General features: G+C 39.8%; 1 protein-coding gene and 1 long non-coding RNA gene across 6 annotated transcripts in view; one reads left to right on the forward strand and one right to left on the reverse strand.

Annotated features, from left to right (window-relative positions):
- Window positions 1-19,497, forward strand: part of col27a1b (collagen, type XXVII, alpha 1b) — a 62,449-nt gene that overhangs the window by 41,048 nt on the left and 1,904 nt on the right. The window contains exons 29-60 of one of the 3 annotated variants that reach the window (XM_046385501.1): window positions 487-540; window positions 948-992; window positions 1,747-1,791; window positions 1,986-2,039; window positions 2,603-2,656; window positions 2,744-2,797; window positions 5,292-5,345; window positions 5,540-5,593; window positions 7,909-8,016; window positions 8,133-8,186; window positions 8,442-8,549; window positions 8,625-8,678; window positions 9,660-9,713; window positions 10,760-10,816; window positions 10,906-10,959; window positions 11,065-11,118; window positions 11,231-11,284; window positions 11,428-11,481; window positions 11,586-11,693; window positions 11,774-11,881; window positions 13,142-13,249; window positions 13,350-13,403; window positions 15,950-16,012; window positions 16,691-16,744; window positions 16,846-16,881; window positions 17,397-17,414; window positions 17,568-17,603; window positions 17,780-17,806; window positions 17,932-17,997; window positions 18,113-18,272; window positions 18,367-18,476; window positions 19,204-19,422. In XM_046385501.1, the coding sequence (XP_046241457.1) occupies window positions 487-540; window positions 948-992; window positions 1,747-1,791; window positions 1,986-2,039; window positions 2,603-2,656; window positions 2,744-2,797; window positions 5,292-5,345; window positions 5,540-5,593; window positions 7,909-8,016; window positions 8,133-8,186; window positions 8,442-8,549; window positions 8,625-8,678; window positions 9,660-9,713; window positions 10,760-10,816; window positions 10,906-10,959; window positions 11,065-11,118; window positions 11,231-11,284; window positions 11,428-11,481; window positions 11,586-11,693; window positions 11,774-11,881; window positions 13,142-13,249; window positions 13,350-13,403; window positions 15,950-16,012; window positions 16,691-16,744; window positions 16,846-16,881; window positions 17,397-17,414; window positions 17,568-17,603; window positions 17,780-17,806; window positions 17,932-17,997; window positions 18,113-18,272; window positions 18,367-18,476; window positions 19,204-19,422 (2,232 nt within the window). The other 2 variants (XR_006843099.1, XM_046385502.1) reach the window with 2 other exon arrangements.
- Window positions 11,292-14,484, reverse strand: LOC124057361. Of its 3 annotated transcripts, none has more exons than XR_006843100.1 (5): window positions 14,352-14,484; window positions 14,193-14,248; window positions 13,766-13,822; window positions 11,808-11,868; window positions 11,292-11,664 (listed from the first exon to the last, which is right to left on the reverse strand). It is a non-coding gene; the product is annotated as an uncharacterized LOC124057361 (long non-coding RNA). The 3 variants fall into 3 exon arrangements; XR_006843101.1 differs by having other exon boundaries at window positions 11,808-11,962; XR_006843102.1 differs by lacking the exons at window positions 11,292-11,664; window positions 11,808-11,868 and adding an exon at window positions 12,897-13,210.

Raw genomic sequence — 19,497 nt, forward strand, 5'->3', positions numbered from 1 at the left:
GATGCTTCCTTGAACAAGCAGCAAAAGACACTGACTGTCCTTTAATGTTGATGACAGTGAATGGTTTGGTTCAATTTAGTGGCAAGGATGAATCAGCTACAGCATAAGTGACCTTTTCCAGAGGTTTCTTGACAATAAACCCAGTGTACTGTGCAGATGGTACCACTGTGTGTGATCGTGGAAAATGCGTACAATGTCTGCACAGTGTGGATTGGGCATGCTTCGGAGCTAATTCGCAGATGCCAAGTATTTGCAAAATCACCATAATCTTTGATGGTGTCTCTCCAGTGTGGCTAAACCACAGTACACAATAAAAACAAGAGAACTGCCTCCCAGGCTTCACTAAATAGGGATGACAAAATGGAGATTAAGTGTCCTAATTCACTGATTCATTAATTCATCTGCCAACATAACATTTGCCTCCGGTTTGTTTAAGGCCAGATTGTCCAAAACTATTCATCAGTGACAACTTATTTCTTTGTATAGGGTCCAAGGGGTCCTGATGGCCCAATGGGGGACAAAGGGTCCACTGGAGTAAAGGTGAGTCTCAGATTTAGTTCAAGTTTGTGAGTCTTTATTGATAATGCTACCTTACATGTCAAACTCTTTCAGAGCTATGTCTGGCCCTCAGCTTCTTAATTAAACACATCAATTCTGTGCCACAGACAATAAGGGTAAAAAAATGACCCAAGTTGCTGTAACATAGGAGAAAAAAAATACAGAAGAACTTTTACAAGCAGCTTTGTTGTAATTGTAATTATTGGTTATTTTTAACATCTAAAGAATCTTTAGAAGACACTCCTTGTTTAGTATAAATCTAATAACAGAACCTTAAATCAAAGAGTTCTAAAATATTGGTGGTGTTGCTAGTGCTTGGCAGTCTGGAACATTTTAGCTCTGGGGGTTTCATAAAGCTCAGTTAACTGAGTTGGGTGTTTTCTTTGCAGGGCCCTGATGGTCCACCAGGAAGACCAGGCTTCCCTGGGGAGATGGTATGGAAAACTGGGCTTCTACTAATGGATGAAGTATTTACATGATGGACTAAAGTTAAATTAGAAACATAACAACCTGAAAAAAGGCCATTACACTTAAAAAATTAAAAATTATTGAAGCAAAATTATCCTACACAAGTATTATCAGCATATTATCAAAAGTAGTTGTTACGCAGTGAAAAGCTATCATTTTACTCTTGTTGCCAGTTGAGGTTGAGTTAATGTTACTCGCTTTATACGCTGTACACAGCAGTGTATTATGTGTTATGCATAAACTCTGACTCTTTAAAGTAACTATAACTGCTGTCAAACTAATGTAGTAAAGTTTAATTTATATGTTTCCAACTGAGATGCAGTGGGGTAAAAGTATAAAGTATAATGTTGCACAAATTATCCTGCAAAGTACAAATATTTACAATGATGGTACAAATAGAAAATAGATAAATGTATATTCTGGAGAAATTCTTGGATTCTCACTGGGCTGAGTTTTCCTAAATGTGAAGACGAAACAATTAAAGAAACTGTCAGATAATAAAAATAATAATTATTTTTACCTGATTATTGTCCCTGCATTCTTTTGTCATTGGATGTTCTTACTATTAGACTATGAACTGAGGCCTTGTCTTCAGCTGACTAGGCTTATTTAACCCTTATTAATTTTAAATGTATCAACAAACAAAACTATTTTAAAAGTCACTGTTCAGACTACTTTGCTATTAAACAGCATATTTTTCCTTTTGTTGCTTTGCTGCAGGGAAAGCTCGGCGAGCCAGGTGAAGCTGGGCCTAAGGGATTTCCAGTAAGTGATTGGGCCTAACAGAGGTCTGTTTTAGGTCAGTTTTGATTTTTGAGGGTGGACTCATTTTGGCACAGTACTGGATCAGAGAGGCTTGTGTGCCACACTGTTGCTCTAGTGGGTGTTGTTGCATTTGACCATATGTATGAATACCAGCAGTGTATGTGTGTGTTATAAAGGGCTATATTGTTTTACAGGGTGTTCAAGGACCCTCAGGAGCTCCTGGAGCCAAAGGAATTGCAGGAGAGCCAGTGAGTTTATTAAATGCCTACGTGAATGTATCATAGTTTGGATTTTGGATATTTAAAAACCAACCCAATTATCAATCAAAGACCTACTCTATGTAATGTTCTGTCTGTTTTCTGCACCTTTCTTCTGCATATAAATTCTGAATTTCCAATTTTGCGCCTTTTAGTCAGGGCTTCCTAGAAACCCACAGGCTGTTGAAAAAGCCCTGAACAACCTAATCCTCTTTCTCTCATTCTGTCTAAGTCTCCCAGACATGAGCAGTAGAAGTAGTGAGTCTGAGACAATTTGATTTACACCATCTCCTTCCTGAAGAGGCAGCTTTACTGTAGCCTGAATGTGTCTCTATAACAGCAGGCCTGTGTCCATCACTTGCAAGAAGCGTTGGCTCTGTGTTTTGAAGGCTCTTAGCCCTGCAGATTAACTTATCTCCACAAATCCACACTTTCTGCCTGGTTCTTATTTCTTTTTGCATTTTTCCTCCTGTGCTGTCACTTTCAGAGGTGTTTGTCCAAGATTAGAAAGTACTCGTAACCTTTTTATGAATACCTCTGCTTTTCTTCTGCAGGGACCAGCAGGGCCACCAGGAACGATTGGGCCACTGGGGGAGATGGGGCTGTGGGTGAGTTTGATCACACAGCTGGTGTAAAAACCCCAACTGACTTTTACGATAGCACTGAATAGTAAAGGCTGTGGATATTTTTGACAGGGTCTGCCTGGCAAGGCTGGAGAGAGAGGACTGCCTGGTGAAAATGGAGAGAAGGTGAAGACAATGATGTTGTCATTTATTACTGAGATACTGGAAAGGTGGATATGCATTTATGTTTGTGTTTGACATTATGAACACTTGTGCGGGATGATGACATTACTGTCCGCTGTTGTGAAGTACTTTGTTACAATGTATTGGAATGTCCGATACAAGTAATTTATTATTATTATTATTGTTGTTGTTGTCATTGAAGTTTCCATTGAATAGGCAAGGAGTGCCTCTTACTCAATGGAATTCTGTTTGGCCCAATTTGGCCAATTGTGTCTTTAACACAACATCAAGTCTTCTAGGTACACTTGCACACAGTTTTTGAAGGAACTTGGCTGGCAGGTTGTCCCAAACATCTTGGAGAGCTAACCACTGTGGAAATCCTTCTGTCTCTTCATGTAATCCCAGACAGACTCGATGATGTTGAGATCAGGACTCTGTTGGGGCCATACCATCACTTTCAGGACTTCTTGTTCTACTTTATGCTGAGGATAGTTCTTAATGACATTGGCCGTATGTTTGGGGTCGTTGTCCTGCTGCTGAATAATGGTGCCAATCATATGCCTCCCTGATGGTATTGCGTGATGGATAAGTATCTGCCTGTATTTTTCAGCATTGAGGACACCGTTAATCCTGACCAAATCTCCAACTCCATTTGCAGCCCCAAACTTGCAAGGAACCACCACCATGCTTCACTGTTGCCTGCAGACACTCATTTTGTACTGCTCTCCAGCCCTTCGGCAAACAAACTGCCTTCTGCTACAGTCAAATATTTTAAATTTTGATTCATCAATCCAGAGCACCTGCTGCCATTTTCCTGCACCCCAGTTCCTATGTTTTTTGTGCATAGTTGAGAACCGACTCTTCCATGAAGACCACTTCTAGCCAGACTTCTCAGACAGTAATTAGGTATATCTGGGTCCCACTGGTTTCTGCCATTTCTTAGCTGATGCACAGGCACAGTTGTACATCTTTCAGGTTTGGATGGAAATATGCTAGATGTATTTTTCATCTGCTGCATTAAGTTTCCTTGGCGTCTACGATCCTCAACATTGCCTGTTTCTTTGTGTTTCTTCCAAAGAGCTTGTGCAGCGCATCTTAAAACCCCAGTCTGCTTTGAAATCTTTGCTGCTGCAGTATAACTACCTTGTGTCCTGTTGCTGTGTTCAGTATTGCCATGGTATGACCTGTGGCATGAAGACCACAACCTCACCTTGGTAGCAGAGTTTGGCTGTACCTCACCCAGTTTTAAGCCTCCTACACAGGTGTTTCTGTTTCAGTTAATGGCTGTGTTTCAACCTACATGTGAAACTGATGATCATTAGCACCTGTTTGGTGTAATTGGTTGATCATACACCTGACTATAATCCTACAAAATCCCTGACTTTGTGCAAGTGTACCTATAAGACAAATTGATGCTGGTTTGAAGATAAAGGGTAGTAACACCAAATGTTGATTTGATTTAGATTTTTCTTTTGTTCGCTCACTTTGCATTTTGTAAACTGATAAAAATAAAAAATATATAATTTATATTTTTGACAGCATTCTTTTTACAGCATTTTTTCACAACTTCCTAAAACCTTTGCACAGTACTGTACACACATATATATATTTTTTTTTCCACTAGCAGATACATTATATTTTGTAGAGAAATTATCATCATGCAGAGACTGCTTTAATTTCAGCAAAAGGAAATCTATTTTGTGACCAGTCAATTAATTAGAATGTTTGCAGTAATAATTCACATAACCCTCTGTGCCCTCTTGAACTCTTAGAAATGAACTCAGTATCTCTCTTTTGCTCTCCTTCTCTGCCTTGTGCACTCAAAGGTTTTCCTGTTTGCTCATTTATTCTGACGGATTGTTAAAATGTGCCACAGTTTCAGCCATTTGTAAAACAAGAGTAAGCAGTTTCTAGTTACTGGTTACTAGGGATGTAGGGAAGCATTAGAAGAATGATGAGTAAATAATGTTAACTAAGCTGGTTGGTTTAGAATTCAGCCAGCCACCAACTGTGATAGCTAAGTAGATGCTAACTTCTGAGTGGAATTTCATGAATGTTTATGAAACAAAGTAAGTGACCAAAAATGTACAAATCACTTATGTGTGGTTTTGGCGTGCCTGCATGCCTTTGTCCCAGTGCTGCTACGTACAGAGTCAATATAATACTACTAGCATTTATAATAGAAACAAAAATTCAGAAATGACATTCTCCAGTTTTCCAATTGGCAAACTGTGGCAAAATATATGAGCAAGGTGGAACTTTTGCTGTTAATCATATTAAAATATAGTTTTCTTAACAAAATTTTATTTATGTGCTTGAAAAAAATGTTTTTTTGTATTCCAAATGTCCATTTGCATACTCAGGATTTGTGATGTTAATATAATGCATTACTGAATAGGCAGCGTTGATAAAACAAGCACAGTGAAACCAAATGTTGTAAATAAAGAGATACAGCTCATTGCAGATTAATTAACTGTCATGTTTCTTCTTGTGACAGGGTGCCATTGGTCTACCTGGCAATGTCGGGGAGCAGGGTTTGATTGGCCAGAGAGTGAGTATCCGTATGTTTTCTTTCTGTAAAGTCTTAATGAGTTAAAATCCTCAAAAGTTGACATGATACTTGCAAGTCAGAGTAAATCAAGTGATAAATTTGTTTTCGTAATGTAATCAGTTTTGCCATTATTTGGCTTGCTACAGATCTGTTATTATATTCCAACCATTATAATTTTTTGATTTCTCTGTAAGGGTGAGCCAGGCATCGATGGGGAGGCTGGAACAAGTGGCCCTGATGGAGCCAAGGCAAGTTCAACAATGAGACATGCTGTGATATAAAATTTTATTTATTTATCTCTTTAAAAGGCTATGTATTTGGTATTATTATTATTATTATATAGGACAACAGTGAATGGAAAAACATTACGTCAAGACTTTGGCCAGCAAAAAAATTGATGATAACTTGAACAGGAATTAATTCTTTCCTGAAGGTTTATGTCTGTGAAGTCAGGAACCACAAAAAAGCCTGCCGATACAGCAGAGCCAAACTGCTGGAAGTATGGTTGACAGAGCCACAAACAACTTTTGGCTTAGAGAAGGTGGTAAAGTGTGAGCTCAGAGAACAGAGGGGATTAGAGTAGAGTCAACTTCAGAGGGTGTTCAGCTCTGTTTTGTACAGGACGTTTTCTGTTAGTCAGGAGAGTAAACTACTTTGAGTGGTTCTTGGCCATAGTGCAGCTCCTGGATGGAAAACAACAGTTCAAGAAGGATTTACAGCCTGTGCTGTTAACTGTTAGAGGAATGAAAATCAGTGCATTGTCATTGTTCATTGTTATTATTTGGTGAAATAAAATAAAATAGAAATTCAGCAAATAGCTATAGGATCTTAACAATTTTTTTGCCTCCTTCCAGTTGTCTTTTTCCAGGCATTATAAACAGTTTTTGCAGACAGAACTTGAAATATGGTAGAAGCTTTTGAAATTCAATGTGACTTCAAAGCTAAAGTCATATCTTAACAGGATCAAACTGCAGATTTGTCAGCATGTTAACTGAACATGTTGGAAGGAGTGAGTATAGGAGTGTTGTGAAGAACAAAGTACAGGAATCGAACTAGAAATGTTAAAATGATTGAATAAAAACAATTTAGAGAAAAAAAATATCTTATTTGTAAGTGTTATTGAAAATGTCCTTCTAATGTTCTGACTGTCAAATTATAAAAATAAATATCAACATTTTCTATGTTTAAATGGAAGTTGGATTGATTACAACAGAGAGCTAAACAAACTTTATTTTCGACTACCCACATGGTGAAGGGTCTTGAATGGCTTTGAGACACGGTGTGCTGTTGATTGTAGTTTTTCAGTTTTTTTATTGCTGGATCATGAGTGTAGATTTGATGCTGTTCACTAGAATATTCATGTCACAAAGCGGTGTCGTTGTTGACGCAGAGGGCTGAACCCCGATGCAGAATCTCTAAAAAGCAGTCAGGCGGTGGACCAAAACAATATTCTTTTAATTTTTACAAAAGAAACTCAAAAGTGGCACACACCTACTGTGGCAAGGGATCAACAAAAATCTACAAAAAGCTGTGGCAAATAACATGGCAAGACAAGACAAGAAAATCCTGGTATGAACACATGACAACAGAACAACAACCTGACAAAGAGTGACGGGGAAGACGAGGACTAAATAGACAACATAACGAGAGACAGGTGAAACATATTAAGGGAGTAGAACGCAATCAGGATAACCAAAAGCAAAGCTACATGAAAAAGAGACACACAGGGGAAGTGACACTTTCAAAATAAAACAGGACATGACAAAAACCTTGAACACAACACATGGAAACACATGACAAGACACACATGAAACACGACACATGGAACAGAAACCAGAAGACAAAGCACAACCTAAACACAAGGCGTGACAATTCAGTAGGTGGGACAACATGACATGGGCTTTCATCCTGTCTCTCTGACAGGATGAAGCTGTTTCCCCGTTTCTTGAAGGTATTATCAGTCTTCTTCTTCTTCTGTTCCTTTTATCCATGGTGTTCCTCAGGGCTCAATTCTCAACTCTTGTTTTTTTTTTTTTTTTTTTATTGACATATTTCCACTTGGACAGATCATTAGCCTTTTTGGGTGTGTTTCTTACCCTTGTTGCACAGATAGGCCTTTTAACAGTACTCTTATGTCCTTCCCAACTACTACTCATTTGGACATGTTAGCTGTCTACATAACTGTTGAGAATTTGTTTCAGTAAAATTTCCACTAAACTGAAGTCTTCTTTCTGCTAATGCAGTATCAAATGTACAGTTGCACCTTGTACCACTTTAAGGCAATAACTGATGCACAAAGGATGTCAAGTCACTGTGGCTTTTTCATCTTCATTTCCAAGTTAGAGCCTATTGTATGTTTCATGCTGACCCTTTGTTTACATGCCTACAGTGTCACTGATAATGTCATTACTGGTGTATGAAACCCACAGGCACAGACTATAAATAAAGATTTTAAAAAATATACATATCAACCTAAGGTTTCCAACGATTACTCCAAAATTGTCCAGCATATTGTAACTCACTTGAACGATCACCTTTTTCAGTGAACTTGTACTTTTCTCAGGGTGAAAAGGGGGACCCTGGTCCAGAGGGAGCTAGAGGAGACAGAGGTGAAATTGGTCTGAAAGGAAAGGAAGGATCCCCTGGGCCTCCTGGACTGGTGGGTGTAAGGGTGAGTGTCTCAGCAGCCAACTCCAGATTTCATCCAATTCCCATGACAGTTCTTTTTGTCCACTTGCAGCACAGTTCTTTTACTCTCTTACTTTTTTTTTTTTTTTTTTTAACCAGGGTCAGGAGGGTAAACCTGGCAAAATTGGTGAAAGAGGAAAACCAGGAGAAAAGGTTTGTCAGTTTACTTGCTTGGGGATAAAGTATACCTTTCATTCTTGGATGTCTGTTAGTTTGTTGTCTTGTACAACGTCTTGAATAGTTCTCTGATGTGGTGGTAAATAGTAAGGTCAGTAACCTCCATAAGCATGACACTTGAAGTGCTTGTCAAATAGACTATCAGTATTAAATATTTGAAGTATCCAATAAGACAGGTCAGTGAAGTTTGTACTCTCACTGCATACCTGCTCATTGTTTGCCTCTCTCCAGGGAAGCAAGGGTCAGCAAGGTCACCTGGGTGAGACTGGGCCTATTGGGGAGCAGGGAGCGATGGGGTTTGTTGGACAGAAGGGAGCAAGAGGAACCATTGGGCCAGTGGTAAGACATCCACAGATGTTTTGAAGGACTTGCTCACAGTTGGTGGATATGGACTAAATGTGTACGTTTCCCTAGGGTGCTCCAGGGAGAATGGGCCAACAAGGAGAGCCAGGTGTATCAGGTTATGAGGTGAGAACTTTTTCATAAACTGTGATGAAATAATACATTTCAGTGCAGATGTTATGAGAGTGAGGGACTTATAGCAGTTACAAAACCTTATGAAAGTCCCTAATCTGCTTTTGATTCATAAATCTTAAAAATAGGGACAATCAAAGGCTTTCAAACTTATTTTATGGGGCCTTCTCTCTCCATTTAGTATATCATATGGACAGAAAACTTTTAATTTTCATGTTAATGCAGAAATATAATGTGAGGTTTGTGGGTAAAACAGCAAAAAGAAGTAGATTACCTTGTTATCAGGTGTTTCACCTGATGAAGATGTGATGTCAGAACAGTCGTCTTTGTTGTATCCTTGTGTAGTTTTGGTGCAGGTGAGATCACTGACCTGTCTTCAGCCAGTGACTTAACTTTGATTTTTCATAATTCATTGCTGTTTAAAGTTGACCACTAGGGAGCAGAAAGTAGACACCAAACAACGCAATGTGCCACAGAGGCTATATGAGGATAAATTTTGCAAACCAACCCCCTCCCCCCCAAAAAAACCTGAAAAACAAAAACGATAGCAAAAAGAGAGTGATTTGTCATTTACTAGCAAACCCTGTCTGCTTACAGTTAGCGGAATGTACCTCTCTTGATACCCATTGCAATGAAGAAGAAACTTTGTTGTGACATTTGGAAGACAGGGCTGGTGGAGAAGCTTTTTTTTTTTTCTTTTTTCTTTTTTTTTTTTACAAAAGAGATGAAAATAGTGAGTCACGATCATGGTATAATTATTAACACACAGCCACAACTTGAGTCACAGAGAAAAATCACTGAGACACAACTCGACTGTTGAATCACAATATTGCATTCCATGGCAATTAAAGTCTCTGCCTCAATCAGCTGGTGTTTCTTTACATTATGAACATAATATTTCACACAGTAAACTGGAGTGAAGGCTTGGAGACTGTAGTCATGAAATGAGGCACCTAATCTTTTTTCTTGTGATAGGGTCATATGGGACCACAGGGCCCCCGGGGACCTCCTGGGCCAAGAGGTGAAAAGGTATATTCTCACACATAATCAGTGTCCCTAATTGCCATCTGCACTTTGCCTCTAATGAGCTCTGGGGGGCCTCTAATGGTAACATTTCTCAGCAGTGTAAAACTGTCATGCAGCTCATTGTCTTTGAGTGCGTGGTCAGTTCTTTCAGATACATTGGAACTTCAGTTGTGTCCCTAATTAGCGGTGCTTCTGTCTGTCTTGTTGTCCTTGCAATATTTCTAAAGTCATCCCTAATTCGATCAATGATATGAACCAGTACACATCCAATTAACTCTGTGCTGTCAAATGTATATAATTAACCAAGCACCTGGGCTCTTCTGTTCATCATTTTGGGGATATTAGCACCATAATTTGTGTTTATTGTGACAAGAGCAACACACAATAGAACACACTGCACCAGAGTTTAGTGAGACGCTAATTTGCATGTTTTTAGTCCCTGGGCAAGAGCCATCTGGATGTGGATATTTGTTATTTTCTCTTTGCCAATATCCACGAAATAATGGCTGCGCTTGCTTTCTAATTAAATCAGTATCGTGCTATCACAGGGGTCGTTGCAAAATGTATGATTGTTAATTGAGAGAGCCAGGTAGCTGGCACAAAAACATGCCGCAGAATTTGCTAAATGCAGATTGTGTCAAAGTTATGTTAAAAGCACTAATGCTAAAATATGTTGCTTTTTGTCAGTTTTGCTCGGCCTGTGGCCATCACTAATTATTCCCCTACTTTTAAACAGCCGCTGGGCTCTTCTTTTATTTATTTCATTTGACACATGCGTAGCACATGCCTATTAAAATCAAACCCACATCTGTGGTTATTGTTTAATGAATCCCATAAAGACCCTGGAACAGACATTGACTAAATTATATGAAATGGGATCATTGTGGGTAATAGTGCATATAATGATTTGCCATTCTTATGAAGAGATCTGTGTTTCCATTGTTATACTCTTTGAGACAAAACATGCATTGATTTTGCACGGACTGTTGGATTTAGAGGGAAATTCTATTGATTTCAGTTGTTTTTCTATTTCTATATTGCTTGTTCAGGGTGAACAGGGAGACGACAGTAAGGCAGAAGGTCCTACAGGTCCCCAAGGTGACAGAGTGAGTTTCTTACATGTGCTGTTTTTTCCTGTGTTGTTTGTGAGCTGTGATCTGGATTCTTAAATTAATTTCCTTACATGTGAATCCAGGGTCCTCCTGGAGATCGAGGAGAGAGAGGAGAGCCAGGTGACCCCGGACAAATTGTAAGTGAAGCAAAACAATTGATATATTGTTTGCTTTTGTTTTCAAGTATAACATCAATGAGGCTTAAGTCCTGTCAATGAAATGCAAAAAATTATGTTTTCCAGGGTCAGATAGGTGTTGATGGAAAGAGAGGTGAAGCCGGTGCCACGGGTCTTCCTGTAAGAATCTAATTTGTGTTTTTTAAAATGTAAAACTGGATTGACAGAAGGTTGTTGAAACAGTCCAAACACAATCAGTGTAATTCAAATCAAACAGTAACGATCATTGTAGGGACATCCTGGGCCAAAGGGACAACCAGGGCTGAAAGGATCCAAAGGTGATCAAGTAAGGACACAAATAATAGTGTCATATTTTTTTTTTTTTTTTTTTTTAAGTAAATCTAAATTTCTTCATGAAGTATTATTGGGCTGTATTTTCTGCCATGCAACCATTTTAGAACTGAGGAACATGAACTCTTCATATTCCAGGGTCAGAAAGGAAAATCAGGGGCAAGAGGCAAATCTGGGACCAAAGGACCACCAGTGAGTTGGATGCTTTTTACATAAATCACAGCAATCACGCAATTCTGTATTATTCAAGACTAGTGTAATCTCTGACATAATTATTAAGTATTATCTTTTCTAAGGGTCCACAGGGTCCTCCTGGCCCATGGGGAGTTGTGGGCAGGGAAGGACTTGAGGGCCCTCCTGGCATGGATGGACTGCCTGGTAAAGATGGAACCAAAGGAGTCAAGGTGAGGACACTGTGTAACTTTCCAATGAATGGAAAGAAATCAGGTCTGATTACTGTTCACCAACTATCTTTGATGTTTAGGGTGAGCAAGGAGAAGATGGAGAAGTGGGCTTACCAGGCAAACCTGGGTACCTGGGTAGAACTGGTGTGACAGGACTTCCTGGACATCAAGGCTCCTTTGGACCAAAGGTGAGAATGATGGTTGGACAATTTAACATTTTTTTTTCTCTTCCATTTTAGCTGTTCCAGTTATGAGTGCAAGATTTGATCCTATTTACAAAGAATGTATTGTTAAGTTATGGCACAAGCTTTTTATAGATCATAATGCAAACTATAAACTATAAACTATTGTACTGCTAGTATCAAATAGAAATTGCTAACTCAGCTTTAATTTGACTGGGTTGCTTTGCTTGGTACCATAATGCTGCCTTTATATTTGGACTGTTTTCTGACCTCAGAGTCCAGTCACCATTTTTCAAAAGACCTCATATTATCTGCAGTCCTTTTGGGAAGTTAATGTTGCAACCATTAATCAGTTGGCACAGTCATCTTATGCATGGCCTTACCAATATTACAAAAAAATTACATATGCTTCACTCTGAGAAACAGAGGTTTTATTTGTTGGATCTGTGCTACTAGGTAAATCTCACTACTCAATGTTAAAGCATAAAGTTGCATCCTGATTGGTTCATATATTTCTGAGCTAACATTTATTGCATTTGGACAGTTTCTTATGAGGTAAACTCAGGAAGACAGTTTTATGAGCTTGCTGCACAAGGGGCTTGGGCTCTTGGCTTGTTTGGAACTCTGTTCAAAGCATAGACCATACAATAAACAGTGAATAGAGCCACTGCGATGCCACACATTGGTTTGTAGGCTACTGTTTGAAAGCCTCGAACGTGGCATTATGGCTGTCTCCATCTTCATCTTTTGGAGCAACAAGTGACCATATTTGGATGAGATGATGGAGCTGAGCAGGATACGCATTGCTATGTTCCTGTCCTGAATGGACCTGACTGAGAACCTGAGGGCATTGGTGGTAGCAACTTGTTAGCCACATGGTAGCGACACCTGAAATCATATGCTGCTTTATTGTCTATTTTACTTTAAATGGGACCATAATTTACAAAATAAACATTATGCTGTGTTGAATAAGACTTGCAACTAGTGTTTGAGACCATAAACACACTAAGAAAATGTTAAGTAAGGTAATAAATCAAGAGAGAATTAGGGTTGTTTTCTCATAAGATTTATAAAATTGAATCTGTTGCTGAAACCAGTGGAATCACCCCCTTCTGGTCATTGGAAAGAATGCAGGTTAAAGCACGTTGCATTGGCTTCACTTTTCAGACACAGAAGTTTTGTCCAATTATTATACTGTCGCTGGTTCTGAGGTTATTGGGATGGATGTGAGAAAAATCGGTTTACGTGTGTTTATGTGTTCTCCAGGGTGAGAGAGGTCTTCCGGGCCAAACTGGTGCATCAGGAAAAAGAGGCTCTGTTGGTGTGATGGGACTCCTAGGAAAACAAGGAGATCTGGGTCCTAAAGGGCAGCCAGTGAGTACCGATTTGTCAAATAACTTTAATTTGTATTCTTTTGCTTGACAAATTAATTGCTTGTTCAGTGATGATACATATATCTCTCACTATTTATCAGGGGGATACTGGTGAACAAGGATTTCCAGGGGTGTTGGGTCTGTTTGGACCAAAGGTAAGCACTCCCAACAAGATCCATTTAAAACCAAAATGATGACCTCAGGTCAATCACACGTGTTAACCTTTAGCTTTCTGGGTCTGAAGAGAGTTCTTTTCTCTTAGACCACACTTATGATGAGGGTCTGAGACAGTAAAATAACCCTAAAAGTAATGTTATAAAAGTAAGGTTTAACTCACCTTTTAGTTGTAGTGCATGCTTTATTTTTATTTGTTTATATTGTCTTGAATAAAAATTGGTATGAAAGCTGTTAGGTATTGCTGCAACATGCCACAGGATGACATCTGTTACAAGATAACGCTACTTTACTTACAGCACTGTATTATAGATTATTTCCATCTGAAGAAACTGAACTTTACCTGAGTCTTGAGCTCACTCTTCAATTTGAAAGCTTGAGAGTGATGTTGGTTATTTTCCTACAATGGAAACTGAACAGGAGTGTGAAACAGATGAGCTTTATGTTAGTGTTCAGTCTTATTTACAAAACTTGTTCTAATGAAATGAAGAAGTTCCCACTGTTCTCTCTGTCCTCTGGTGAGTGGGTGCACTTCATCAATTTGTCAAACGACCAGGTCCCACTGGTTGCCTACCATAACCTGAAAATGAGTTTTGGTTGTTTGATAAACTGATCAAGTGCAGTCCTTCGCCAGAGCTTACGGGAAGGCCCAAAGCAAACTGACCAGTGTGCATGCAGAGACTATGTATCATCTGCTGGTAAACATGCATGCAACACAGCTGCTGTAACAGATAATGTCAGCTGGATACTAGAGGTGGATGTTCAGTTACCTGAGGCTTCTTTTGAGTCCATGTATTCCTGCTATCAGTGGCACCTTGTACCGGTTCTGGTTTAAAATTAGAAAGTTACTGTCAGGAGGCTGGTCTGTTATAACACACATAAACACACACACAGATAAATTAGCAATATCCAGATCTACGTGTACTTACATCTCACTGGCATATAAATAAATCTGTTTGTTGCTTGAGTTTGAGAGTTTTACCATCCTCAGCCATGCCAGGAAGCCTGATTATCTCGTATCATGCAGATTAAGTATATATTTTCCACAAACACCTCTTAACCCAGTGCTTCTCAAATAGTGGGGCGCGCCCCCCTGGGGGGGCGCGGTGCGATGCCAGGGGGGGCGCGTGTGACCCTGGGGAACATGCTTTTTTTGCCGTACTAGAATAAAGTGTAATTGCACATCCACTACAGTAGTTGGCAGTGGCGCTCTCATTGTCAGAGTGTGCGCAGGGAGTATTAGCTCTATGGTGTAGCGGATTTTTTGCACCGAGCAGGCGATATGAAGTGTAGTAAACGAACCCTTAAGAGACAACATGAAGAAATTTTTAACAGGGATGAGAAGAAAGGCGGAGAGAGACGAAGATAATGAGACAAAAGTAACTCACCCGAAAGCTAAGACGAGGAAATATGACGAAGCATATGTAGCGCTTGGCTTCACTGTGACTACAGTGGGAGACGACAGACCGGTGTGTTTACTGTCTAAAAATGTTGGCAGCGGACAGCATGAAGCCAAATAAATGAAGGCGCCACTTGAAGACATTACATCCCAATCATGCTGATAAGCCGCTGGAGTTTTTTCAGCCAAAACGTGCCGAATATTGCCAACAATCATCCCGCTTTGTGAATGCTACTTCAGTAAACCAGCGAGCACTGTTAGCATCATTACATATTATTAAATATTATTACATATTATTATTACTATTATTTATAGTCGCGGCGGAGAGTGGGGCGGGGGGGGCGCAAATTGTTTTCTACTTGCTGGGGGGGGGCGCAACAGAAAAGAATTGAGAAGCACTGTCTTAACCTGTTTTCTCCCCACTTGTCCAAGCCAGTGTCAGAGTTATGTAACCTGAAATGGAGGAGTCCAAATTGATTTTGTGGAGGGGTGGCTGAGGACTGAACTAAGTATGGTAGAAGAAGGAGGATGGGGATTGTTTTCTTAACAAATGATGAAAATCAGAAGTGTTAATTGTATATCTGTACATGAATAATATTCCGCCGGTATCTACTGTGATTATTTTTTGTATTTTATCATGCAGCCCTACTTGAAACTACTGTCCTAAAATGCAGTTCACAGAGGAAATGGAGCCTCTACTTTGTCAGCTATAGTCAGTGACAGTAAACTGCAAATTATTATTTGGCAAAATTGTATTTTGACTGATGTTCATCAAAGTATTGCTTTGTTTTCTTTTAGTTCAGAATATAAAAGGACTTTGAGATTATGTATGCTAACTGTAAATACAGTTACAATGAGTGTGAGCATATAGTACAGTATAGACTGTTATTAATATGTAGTCTGGAAATGGAAGGGAGTTTTCTTAGACCCGCCACCTAGTGGCCGTTAGAGCAAGTGCAGTTTAAGAAATTTTAACTGTTATAGCATTTAACATGGAAGTAGGTACTTGCCAGCAGAGAATCTTGTCAGTATCACAAATTCAACTTGTTACCAGTAGAAATCAATGGAAATCATTGGTTTAATTTTCAACCGTCAATGCCTTATCCAGCGTTACTCGTGTCTTTTCAGGGATCCCCAGGAGACATTGGCCCAGCAGGGATACAGGGACCAAAAGGACCACGCGGCATGATGGTAAGATAAAGATTAAAAGAGCAGTTCACCCGAACATGGAAGTTCAGTCATTACCTACTCACCCCCAGGCCAGTTTGAATTAAGTTTCTTAGACCACAAAACAAAAACAACAACAACAACAAATGTGTCCATGCAGCTTGTCCTACATAACCCAAGTCTCTGGAAGCCCTTAATTATGCCCTTTTTAAGCCGAAATCTTCACTGTAGTTGCTAAGCTAAAGCTTGAGCAGCTGTACATGTACTGGAGGACAAGATTAACAAGAACTCCAGATATATGGACATCTGCAAGAATGAGAAGATAATGACTGAAGGTGGGATAGCTCCATTAGGCGACAGAACATGAAGTTTTCTGGAAGACGTTTCACCTCTCATCCAAGAAGCTTCTTCTGTTCTAACTAATGAACTGAACAGTTCTCCAGTTGCCTAATGGAACTGTTCTATTTTGATCATGACCTGGATGGCTGAGAATCTCCTTAGATGTAATGACTGAATGAATGAATTTTCTTTTTTGGGTGAACTGTTGGTTTAATGGTGGTTTTGTAACTCATTGCAGTATTTCCGTCAAAGCTGGTGCTTTGATCTCTTACAAACTGTACCCTTTTCATGAAGTGTGAGCAGCGTTCCATCAGGTACTCCGTGGTTTATGTCCTTAGTCACTGCCATGTCTCCACTTTTCAGGGTATGGAGGGAGCTGTTGGCCCCTTTGGCATCATTGGCCCCAGCGGTCATCCTGTATGTACCTCGTATCTCATCCTATCTGCCAAGCTTTATGTGACTTCTCTCTGCTTTTTGGCAGTGATGGAGTGATTCTCTGTATCCTTTCTCTCCATCAGGGACCCCAGGGTGACAAAGGAAGTCAGGGGGAGACGGTGCGTGGCGCTGTTTTGATGAATCCTTTTCTGTCTGTACTGTGAGCTCAGAATAGGATACTTAGTATGGAGACAGCACACCACTCAGCCTCCTTTGCCCTGAGCACTTTTCATTTCCTGTTGTGCTACAGTGTTTGTTGTTACACTCACAGTGACACTTAGCTGCTGTGGAAGTCCTGTCAGGGTGATAAATGTTGGCTGCATGCTCATCTCAAGCTTTTTAAGAGGTTTGTTGAGCGCTCACACACAGGCACAATTCACTCCAGAAACACCAACATTCATATATGGGCTTGCTGTGTGGAAATAGGATGTGTTGTGTAGAAATAAGATTTCTGAGTGGAGGCTTGCAAAGAAGCAAGAGGGCAATTCAGTATACAGTAGATAAAGACACTCAAGAATTGGTTAAAGATGGTGTAACACTGCACAACACAATATCTGGCCTGCTTTCAAACCTTCTCTTATTGTGGAATTGTCCACTTATGAATATTGATTTCTTTTTCTTTCATCTCCAATAGGGGTTGCAGGGACCAAGGGTGAGTAATTACTCACCTCTGTAGCTTATTCATTATCCTTTGCATGGGCCTGTGGCCTGGTCAGTACTACAAGTGAATGAACTATTTTATCATGATCTATAAAGGCCAAGTTCTAAATTATTTGAAGGCTAATGTGGCAATTAAATATTTTAGGGTTCTCCTGGCCGCCATGGACCACCTGGACCACCAGTAAGTCCATTTTGTGTATCTTATATAATGATAAAGGACATTTTATGTAATTCAGTGTAGATTTGAGTATCTAAACAAGTGAAAAAAACACCAATGAGAGCTCTGCTTAGTTGAAAGATGTTAACATATTTTCCAGTAATGTCAATATGATAAAATTTTCTTTTATTGGGTTTCAGGGTCTTCCGACTTCTGCCCTCTCACTTGTAAGTATGTTTCTCTTCATTGTCAGTTCATGGTTTTAGGATTGATGACAGGTTGTAGTAGGCTGTAAAAAGTAAAAATGACCATGATCATGGATACCTTATTGTCTTGCTGTCTTCTTTGGTAGACAAATGAGGCTCTTGATGCCGCCTTTCAAGTCATCATCGACTCCCGTGCTGGACTGAGGCCAGAGGTTAGTTTTGAGGAAAGCTATGCTCATTGCAAGGAATCAGTGTTGATTGTTGGGGTTCGAATGGTTCTTAGTTATTTAAATGAAAAGCATGTCAATATTTATCTCCCATTATCAGAGCATGGACCAGCCCATTTTAGACCAGGGCACAGAGATCTTAAAGACCTTACAGCATCTCAGCACTCTGATCCAGAGTCTGAAGAACCCGCTGGGAACTCATCACAACCCTGCACGAATCTGCCGAGACCTCTACAACTGTGAACAGAAGATGCTTGATGGTGAGGAGACGTGCTCACTGATTTCTATGCACATACCAATTCTGCTTTTGGTGAGTCAGGAGCTGTTTCCTCATCTGCTGCTACACTTTGACAGGCACTTACTGGATCGACCCAAACCTTGGCTGTGCTGCTGACACTATCGAGGTGATGTGCAACTTCACAGCTGGAGGACAGACTTGCCTGAAACCCATCACAGTATCCAAGGTTTGGATTGCTTCTATAATTAGCCATCTGCTTCAGCTAGACAAAACAACCAGTGAAATGTAAACCCATATGACTTCGATTCAGACAAGATTAATTTAAGAGCTTGTTATGCAGACAATAGATGAATATCAAATCGGTGAGTGCTTGTGTACATGTGGAAAATGTTCTTTGTTGTCTTTCTCAAAAAGTAGAGAAGCTTTAAGTTAAAAGTTGTTCATGTGATAGATTAAGGTGCACAGCTGTTAGTTTTCTGGCTCTATACCATAAAGCATAGTTCTTTTTCCTGGAATAATTCTGGCAATGAATCTTAAGGATTCCCAATTAGCTGTGTTGGCACCATTGAAGGCATGCAAAACTCTTGGCAGCAAAAACTCAAGAATCTTAAACTCTCCTTTCAGTCCATTTTTTTGAGTGATACTTCAGCAGTAAGATATTGCAAGAAGAATTACAGTGCACATAATCAGTCTCGCTTAAATTGTATCTAAAGCAAGGTGTACAGATCCAGATGTAAGTCATTTCAGTTATTAACAGAATTTGAGTCAACTACTCCACTGACTGAACTCAAGTTCTTTTAATTACAAAGACTAATACTTCTCAGCAAGTAGTTTGTGAACAAATGTTGTCATTAAAACAATCACAATTTTCTAAATTATTTGAGAAATACAAATTCTTCATGTGTCCTATTGTATCAATAAATCAGAAATCTACTCTGTAATCTACTTTGTAGTTGGAGGTAGGTGTGGGTCGTATCCAGATGAATTTCATCCACCTTTTGAGCACTGAGGCGGTCCAGCACATCACCATTCACTGCCTCAACACACCTGTGTGGGCAGCAGGACCCTCCATGCAACCTTCATCCAGGGCTGTGAGCTTCAAGGCCTGGACAGGGGAGAAGATTCAGGCAGGCGACCTCCTGGAGCCGCTCATACCCAGGGACGACTGCTGGGTATGCACTGTTACTTCTCTGCAATGGATTCTTACAATCTAAGCGGACAATAATAGCCACGTTCATGGTTTATGT

Source organism: Scatophagus argus, chromosome 4 (assembly GCF_020382885.2).
Source record: "Scatophagus argus isolate fScaArg1 chromosome 4, fScaArg1.pri, whole genome shotgun sequence".
NCBI lineage: Eukaryota > Metazoa > Chordata > Actinopteri > Scatophagidae > Scatophagus > Scatophagus argus.